This window comes from Saccostrea cucullata, unplaced genomic scaffold (genome assembly GCF_032062105.1).
Source record: "Saccostrea cucullata isolate Sc308-1 unplaced genomic scaffold, CSIRO_AGI_Scuc_v1 ctg1562, whole genome shotgun sequence".
Classification (NCBI taxonomy): Eukaryota; Metazoa; Mollusca; class Bivalvia; order Ostreida; family Ostreidae; genus Saccostrea; species Saccostrea cuccullata.
Window position 1 is genome coordinate 5,509 of NW_026917973.1, and position 9,492 is coordinate 15,000.

At 29.7% G+C, this 9,492-nt stretch overlaps 1 protein-coding gene across 2 annotated transcripts in view; it reads left to right on the forward strand.

Moving 5' to 3' along the window:
• Positions 1–5,550: 5,550 nt before the first annotated feature.
• Positions 5,551–9,492, forward strand: part of LOC134270750 (uncharacterized) — a 3,993-nt gene continuing 51 nt past the window's right edge. Inside the window, exons 1-4 of one of the 2 annotated variants that reach the window (XM_062753092.1) lie at positions 5,551–5,686; positions 6,838–6,952; positions 7,665–7,808; positions 8,836–9,492. The exon at positions 8,836–9,492 is cut by the window's right edge and continues 51 nt beyond it. In XM_062753092.1, coding sequence (XP_062609076.1) covers positions 5,573–5,686; positions 6,838–6,952; positions 7,665–7,808; positions 8,836–8,906 — 444 coding nt within the window. In that variant the 5' untranslated portion in view covers positions 5,551–5,572 and the 3' untranslated portion in view covers positions 8,907–9,492. The remainder of the gene's footprint in view (positions 5,687–6,837; positions 6,953–7,664; positions 7,809–8,835) is intronic. The other variant, XM_062753027.1, reaches the window with a different exon arrangement.

The following is a 9,492-nucleotide window of genomic DNA, read 5'->3' on the forward strand; positions in this document are numbered from 1 at the left end:
GCTTCAGTGTGTCTACAATTAAAACCGGTTCCGGTAATTTATCCCGTGTTCTGAATCAGGGACCTATACTGCCACATTTCTGCCCCCTACATGCAGGATAAAATATGCAAACATGTGAAAGAACTATGTTAACATACAAGATATTTATGTTTTTATGCAAGATAATTAAGTTGACTCGAAAGTTCAACTGTTTTCAGAGGATCTGAGTTATGAATATTTTTTATAGGTCTCAGTAGACATATATGGTGCGACTTATTTTTGTAAGCATTAAACATGTGACTTATTTATATCAATAATCAAGATAATAATTTGCATATAATCAACATACATATCTCATAATTATTTTGCATGTTGATAAGAATAAGTCGCATGTTGTCATAGTTATCTTGCATATTGTCATTGACATTATCATAAATACATGTAAGTCGCATTTCTATACCTAATCATGTTGACTCTTGCATCTACGATGTCTATGGTGGCATATTTCTGCCCCCTACATGCAAGATAAATTATGTTCACATGCAACAATTCAACATGCAAAATAATTATGTTACATGTAACATGCAACATAATTATGTCAACATGCAAGTTACCAATCAGATTAGATTGTTAACTTAATGGAGTTTAAAAATGGCGTCGATCGGGTGGGACGCATAGTGAGTGTGGTCGTGTTTGGGGCCAAAATTAAGGCATTTTATCGCCATATGGAATGTGAAAAATATAAACACTGCATGGCCTCGGACAATATTATACGGCCAAATCCACTCGCATTTTTTTGAACTGTTTTGTTGTATGTCTTTTATTTCTTCTTCTACGCTTTATTCTTCTGTCTTTCTATCAGTTTCTCTGCTTTTCCTTCTCTTTTCTTTTTTTTGTTTCAATTTCCTTAGAGAACAATATCTATAAATCCAAGGCTTCCGGTCTCATCAAAGGTAAATATGTATTATTAAAAATGTGCAAATGTCGTTGAAAATTCTATCTGTTAATTGTCAAGGTTTGGGGGACATCAACAAACGTAGAGACGTGTTTCATTATTTAAGAAATATGAACTATAATATATACTGTCTTCAAGATACCCATTTCACACCAGAGGCAGAAAATGATATTAGGAACCTGTGGGGCTATGAATGTTACTTTAGTTCATATTCCTCTAACTCCAGAGGCGTAGCAATCTTATTTAAAAACAATTTTGATTTTTCTGTTTCTAAGCAGAAGGGTGTTAGTGATGGAAATTACCTTTTATTAGAATTTACCACAGATGAAAAAAAGTTATTACTGTGTTGTGTTTATGGACCAAACAATGATAACCCAGCTTTCTATTCTAAACTTCAAGAATATATTGAAGATTTTCAGTCTGAGAATATTATAACATGTGGTGATTTTAATCTAGTACTGAAACCTGAATTATACCGTTTTTAATTATAAAAACCTGAATAACCCAAATGCAAGACAAAAGATTATTGAACTCATTGAAGATAATAACTATGTAGATGTATATAGAGAATTTCATCCGGATACCTTAAGATATACTTGGAGGAAGAAATCTCCATTGAAACAAAGTAGATTAGATTTCTTTCTTATATCAGGAAACTTATTATCTAGTGTTAGAGCAAGCTCCATAGAACCCAGTTATAGGTCTGACCATTCAATGATTAGTTTGAATCTAATTTTTAATGACTTCAAGAAAGGTAAAGGGTTATGGAAGTTCAATAATTCCCTTTTGTATGACGATGAGTTTTTAAAAACAATAAAAAATGTTATAGAAAATGTTAAAAAACAATATGCAGCGCCTATTTACAATTTTGAAAATTTTAATCTAATTGACGATAAAGAAATTACTTTTACAATAAATGATCAATTATTTTTGGAGACTCTCCTTATGGAAATTAGGGGTAAATGTATTTCTTACTCATCCTTTAAAAAAAAAAATCTAGAATAAAAAAAGAAGAAAAGCTCATAGAAGAAATCCAAAATCTTGAGAGATGTGAACCAACTGCATTAGATGTAGATGCACTTGATAGTAAAAAGAAAGAATTAGAAAATATAAGAAAACAAAAAATGGCTGGTGTTTATATTCGGTCTAGAGCAAGATAGGTTGAAGAAGGTGAAAAACCAACACAATATTTTTGTAGTTTAGAATCCAGAAATTTCCTCAATAAAATTATCCCAAGAGTAGAATTGGATAACGGAGACATTATTTATAATCAGTTTGATATTTTGAAAGAAACAAAACACTTTTATCAAAAGTTATATCGAAACATCGATGACTCTATACAAAATGTCAATTTGGAGGAGGAAGATAAATATCCAGACATAGTTAAACTCTCAGAGGAAGAATCCAAATCTATAGAGGGTCATATCACATTAGAAGAAGCAGGGGAAACATTATATAAAATGAAGTCTAATAAATCACCAGGCTCAGATGGGTTCACATCAGAATTTTTAAAAATGTTTTGGAAACTTTTAGGTACTTTTGTAGTAAGGTCAATTAATTATGGTTATCTAATTAATAATCTAAGTATAACACAACGGCATGGTATCATTACATGTCTACCAAAGGGAGACAAACCAAAACAATTTCTAAAAAACTGGAGACCAATTTCTTTATTGAATACTGTATATAAAATTGCATCTGGTATAATTGCAAATAGAATTAAAAAACATTTAGACAAAATAATTCATTCTGATCAAACAGGTTTTATAAAAGGTAGAAATATTTCAGAAAATATTCGAACCATTTATGATATTATGCAATATACAGAAGAGGAAAATATCCCAGGGCTGCTTCTTCTAATTGACTTTGAGAAGGCTTTCGATTCAATATCCTGGTCATTCATCCAAAAGTCACTTCAATTTTTTAAATTTGGTAACTCTATTCAGAAGTGGGTAAAATTATTTTACACAAATATTACAGCAGCAGTTAATCAAGGTGGACATATTTCTGAAACCTTCTTCTTACACCGTGGGTGTCGCCAAGGTGATCCACTATCCCCCTATCTATTTTTGATTTGTGCTGAAATATTAGCAATCTTAATTAGGAATAATAAAAATATAAAAGGAATCGAGGTATTAGATAAAGAATATAAGATAACTATGTTGGCAGACGATACGTCTCTTATATTGGATGGTAGTGCACAGTCTCTACAATTAAGTTTGAAAACTTTGAAGTATTTTGCTAAAATATCAGGACTTCACATCAATTACAGTAAAACACAAGTCATATGGATAGGAAGTATGAAACATAGCAATCACATTTTGGATGTAGGTGTAGATTTAGAATGGGGAAAAAGTGCTTTTAGACTACTTGGTATTGATTTTGATGTTGATTTACAGAAAATTGGTGATTTAAACTTTAAACAAAAGTTTGAAAAAATAAAAAAAACTATGATAAACTGGAATCGCAGAAATCTCACCCCACTAGGGCGTTTAACAGTGTTGAAAACCCTTCTTCTACCACAATTAAACCACATTTTTGCTTCACTTCCAAATCCTTCTAAAGCTCAGTTAAAGGAATTAGAAAACACTTTTTTTACTTTTGTTATGGGGAAAAATAATTACAGAGTGAAAAAATTAATATACATAAAAAATTACAAAGACGGTGGTATAAAAATAGTTAGCATCAAGGAATTTATTATGTCTTTAAAACTAATGTGGGTGAAGAAAATTGTGATGCAAAAGAGCAGTATACATTCACTTTTAGACTTAGATATGAAAAAAAATAACATTATGTGGTACAGAATATGTAAAAGGAAAACTGAAATTTATTAAAAATTTGTTTTGGAAAGATGTGTTGGAATCATGGGCATATTTTTCAGAAAAAAAAACTCAGATTCAACATATAATGTAGCTATGGAACCAATTTTTTACAACACTAATTTCATAATAGATAGAAAACCTATTTTTTATAGAAAATGGTTTGAGAATAATATTTATTGTGTTAATGATTTATTGAACGAAGATGGATCCTTATGAACTTGATTGCTTTTAATAAAACATATGATATGAAAGTTCTTTTTCTTGAATATAATGCAGTCTTGGCAGTTGTTAGAGAATGGATAAAAAAAATAAAGAAGCCTTTATCAAAGTTTAGTTACCCACATATATCTCAAGAACTGTTCTCCATATTAAACGCCAAAAAATCAAGAAAATTGTATGAAATCTTAAAAAGTAATCAAGAAGAACCTTTAGGGAAAATTGGATGGAACCGTAGCTTCGATTTGAGTGATGCTGAATGGGAAAATATTTTCTCTCTCCCATTTAAGCTCACTCAAAATACAAAACTGCAATGGTTTCAGTTTCGAATAAATCATAAAATCCTAGCTACAAACTTATTTCTACATAAAATTAAAAAAATTGATACTAATATCTGTACCTTCTGTACAAAAGAAATTGAAACTATTGAACATATATTTTGGGAATGTGAAGTAGTGCAGGGCTTACTAGAAGCCTTTTCTACTCTATGTTTTAGCAGAATTCATAAATATATTACATATTCAAAGAAAGAATTTATATTGGGACCACATGTGAAGTCAGAAAAAGTGAAAACTCTTATTGCTTTACAAATTAAGTATTTTATTTACAGTATGAGATGTGCCAACAATACTCTTTCTTTGAACGGGTTGATGTCCTCCATAAAAATATTATATGACACTAATAAAATAATAGCAAAGAAAAACAATGAACAAGAAAAATTTGATGAGGCATGGAAGTATTGGAAGAATTTATTTAATTGATATCTCTCTCTCGCTCTCCCCCTCCCTCCCTTCCTTCCCTTCCTTCCTCCCTCTCTCTCTCTCTCATTTTGCTTTTTGTAAAACCACGGAAAAACTATAAATAAAAAAAAAAAAGGATTGTTAACTTAATTGCATGTCAACATAATTAACTTGCATGTTGTCATAAATATGTTGCATGTCTACATAATTATCTTGCATGTGAACATAATTTATCTAATAAGGAAATATAATTTAACATAACATGAATAAGTCCCATGTTGACATAATTATCTTGCATGTTGACATAAACAAGTCGCATGTCTACTTTTTTATGTTGCATGTACGATGTCAGACACGGGTGTTTGTAAGTAAATTAGACAATATTAAAAATATATTTTCTTATTAGATTGTTAACTTAATTGCATGTCAACGTAATTAACTTGCATGTTGTCATAAATATGTTGCATGTCTACATAATTATCTTGCATGTGAACATAATTTATCTAATAAGGAAATATAATTTAACATAACATGAATAAGTCCCATGTTGACATAATTATCTTGCATGTTGACATAAACAAGTCGCATGTCTACTTTTTTATGTTGCATGTACGATGTCAGACACGGGTGTTTGTAAGTAAATTAGACAATATTAAAAATATATTTTCTTATTAGATTGTTAACTTAATTGCATGTCAACATAATTAACTTGCATGTTGTCATAAATATGTTGCATGTCTACATTATTATCTTGCATGTGAACATAATTTATCTTGCATGTAGGGGGCAGAAATATGCCACCATAAGATGCAGATTTCACTTATATTAATATATTTCAGAGACAGAAACAGAATCGCCCAATGGTTATGTGTTGTTTAATTATGATCGGTTTAACATTCATCATTTGGCTTCTTGCCATGGCAACTCCAGACTGGATAGTTTTCTACGTTAGAAACAACTTGTATCCTACTGGAGTAAGTAAATTAATAATAATTATTATATAATGTTATAAGTTATTTTTCCACTTAAGGACAGATGATACAAACAGATTTTTTTCTTTGGAAGAGACTTAATATCATGTCACAAGTTTAGAAATGGATATAATTCTTTTAAAAAAATTCTCCTAAGTACTGGAAAATGTAATAGACAAATAACACTCGATAAAGGTTTACAGTGAAACAAATTTCAGAATATATTACCTTGGTACTAGAAGTGCAATATTAACTTTAGAAAAATATACCAAACCAGGTGAATTTTACGAGGAAAACAAAATGACAAAAAATCAGCAATATTACATAGGCTGATTTTTACCATTTTGCTTTTCCTCATAAAATTCACCAGGCTTGGTATATTTTTCAAAAGCTTCTATTACACTTATAGCACCAAGGTAAAATTCTGAAATTTGTTTTCATCTTTAAACCTGTGCAGAGTGTGTTATATCCATATTTGTAATTACAGTGTATATTGAAATATTTCTTATATTTACCAAGTCTATGTCATTTTCCACTTCTTACGAGAAAAAGTTTTAAAAATCATTTTCTTTTCTAAACTTGTGACATAAAATAATGTCTCCTCCAAAGAAAAAAAAAAAGGTTTGTATCATCCGTCCTTAAACAGATAACAAAATTATATTTGAGACATGTTTTATAATTTTCTTTGATACTGTATAAGTATAATTTTTAGCAAAACGCAAATGAAGCTATTTTTTTATTTTAAAAAAATGGCTTGAATATAAAATCATGAATTAAATTTTGTAATTTTATAATGTAATGAACATGATGAACGCTTGTCGATCCAAAAATGAATTGAATTTTAGCGATAATCAGTTTGAATTATCTTTATGATGCCAAAAAAAAAACCAACCAAACAAACAAACAAAAAACAACCAAAAAAAACCAAAAAAAAAACCAAAAAAAAAAAAAAAATTAAAAAAATAAAAATAAAAAATAAATGCACCTACAGTGTATTCTGCGTTTAATTTGGGATGGCATGTATTGATTAAAATAAATATACAGAAAAGCACGTAGAATGAAAATATTTTCTCTGTTAGTGTGATTTCATCAAAACATGCGTTACATGTATAATTTTGTTTTACTGTACGTCCTTTTTTTCACTTTCATTTCAGATGAGCTTAAAAATGAGCCTATTTTGTTACGTAACCTGTGAATCTACTAGGACATGTGACCTTATTGCTATTTCCTGGGATATGGCGGATCCAAAATCTTACCCGTCAAACCAGCGTGAGTTTATAATATTTTTTTTCTAGTTTCCAGAATTGTAATGACATTAATGTGGTAACCTTAAAGGTTGTACTGATATATCAAGATTTTGAAAGAAGTTCATCTTCATTCAATTTCTTATTTATTTAGTGCAAAAAAAAATTAATTAAAATTATTTAGTGCAAAAAAAAAAAAAAATAAATAAATAAATAAATTAACAATCCAGGAGGAATTTGTATTGATCCTTTTTGATGGAAATAGTTGAAGAATAAAATTAACATTTTAAATGATATCCAATATGAAATGGTTATATCTTTTCAGATTTCAATTTACACACGTTTTCTGCGGATAATGTTTTTTTTTTTATTTTACGTATTTATTTGTGTAAATAACAAGGGAAAATCTATACGTGAACCTAAATAGAATATATAAATATGAGAGTAAGAACAATCAAAGTTAAGGATCATAAACCCTCTGCTCACTCATATGGAATTTTTCTTTAACATTTATGATTTTCCAAAGGAAATGTATATACTGAATAAAATACAAACAATTATAACGGTTAGCGGGGCAAAATTTGACAAAAGGGGCACTTAAACTTGACAAATTTATAAAGGAATAATAGACATTTGTGTCCTTAAGAGTTATCTCTCTTATCAGAGTATCAATGTACCTTACTGAAAGTAATTTTGAAAAGAATTTTTTTTTTACCAAAACAATGTCCTTTTTCCAGCCTCTATACCCGAGATTCAGATAGTGAGTACTTTCGCTATCATTCTGTGCGGAGCAGTGTTCGTGCTAGAGCTGGTCAACTTTAGGATATTTTCACTCAATCCATCTAAAACGGTCACAAGTGCAATATTGATGCTAATAGCAAGTAAGTTATTTTTGAATTCTAATAAATTACATGTAATATAGTTAATTAAACTGTCTGGTAGATATACGTATATAATTGTACTTATAAATAATATTCATTTCTAAGTCAAAGATAATAAAATACATTTCACAAGTCATCTTTTAAGGTAGGACCAAATATGTAGGTCAAATTTTCCCTCAAATTCAATTTTTCTTAAACTTTGATATTTTGTTCTTTGATACAAAATCCTTCTTTATATATGATATGAAAAAAATTCAACCGCACATTTTTGGCCTATCAGACGACTGTAAGAAGATTGTGAAATCAGACATGCATTCGACTTGAGAATGAGCCTTATTTTAGAATTTTCTATTGATCTATTGCAAATTTGTGTAATACTTTTAATAAAGATAACCTTTTTGTTACTTTAAATCAGTAAGTCACATTGATTTTGGGAATTTTGGGTGAAATATTAAGTAAAATAGAACACACATTGTGTCAGAAACTGAAAATTCACATGTAAATATCCGGCAGTGTAAGTTTTCTTGACAGAAAATGTATAATTCAATTTTTATAAAAAAATCAACGGAATGATTCAAATGGGTCCTAGAATAAAATGTGTAAAAATAAAGAAAATTGAACCGGTGGTTTTAGATATTTTGGCGATTAAAACAAATTCAACAGCAAAAAAAAAATTAAAGATTCAGTAGATGATGTCACAATATTTGACCTTTAACCTCTTGATATGACCTTTACCTTTGTAGTGCATGAAGAATAGAGACCCTTATATATGTGTCCAAATATCACCCCTCTAGTTATTTATGGAACAATAGTTGCACTGCATTTTATAACAGACTGTTACATGCTTGTTTATTGCACTTAGTTAGCGTAAACACATTCCTAAATGTAAGCTCCCAAGTTCCCAATAAATAGGATTCTCTGGTTTTTTTTTCACAAAATATAAGGCTAATATGCCAAAACTAATTATTTTTCTTTCAGGGATCATTCATTGTTATCAACATAGTAATATTATTCTTTTTTTCTCTAGTACTTTTTAAGAAATGGGTTAAAATAGAATCCACGGATGTTTTGTCCTACCTTAAGGGATTGAAGAGTTGACTTTGGGGAAAAAATCATTTATGGATTGACAAATAATTCGTACATCAAATACTGTGTTTCAGTCGTATCAGAGACTGTGCTCATTGGTAGAATTGGACGTATGGTAACTCGAGTGACAGACCAATTTAAAAGAATACACCGCTCAGAATTAGCTGATCTTGAAAGAAAGTTACGAGGAGCCGATATAACGAACATCGATGAAATAATCTCGTTTTTCGTGTACCGGATTGATTTTCCGTATTCTATTTTTATTGCCTCTCTTGGGGTCCTTACTGGAGTTTTGGCCTTCATCTTCATCATCATTGTGCATTACCGGAACAGGAAATCACAGCGGAGTGATACAGTGTGTGACGGAGATAATCCGTGTAGATCCAAGTCTACCTCCTAAATATATAATTTTCTTTGGAGAAAAGGAAAGAATATGCACCTCAATGCTGAATACTCATTTTCGTAAGCCTACCTCATGGATATTTATTCGAATAAACGAAGGAAGAATGACTTCACATATATGTAACTTAAATTAATGCTGAATACTAGTACAAAACTGAATACTGCATATGTAGCTCAATTATGATTGTTTTTTTTT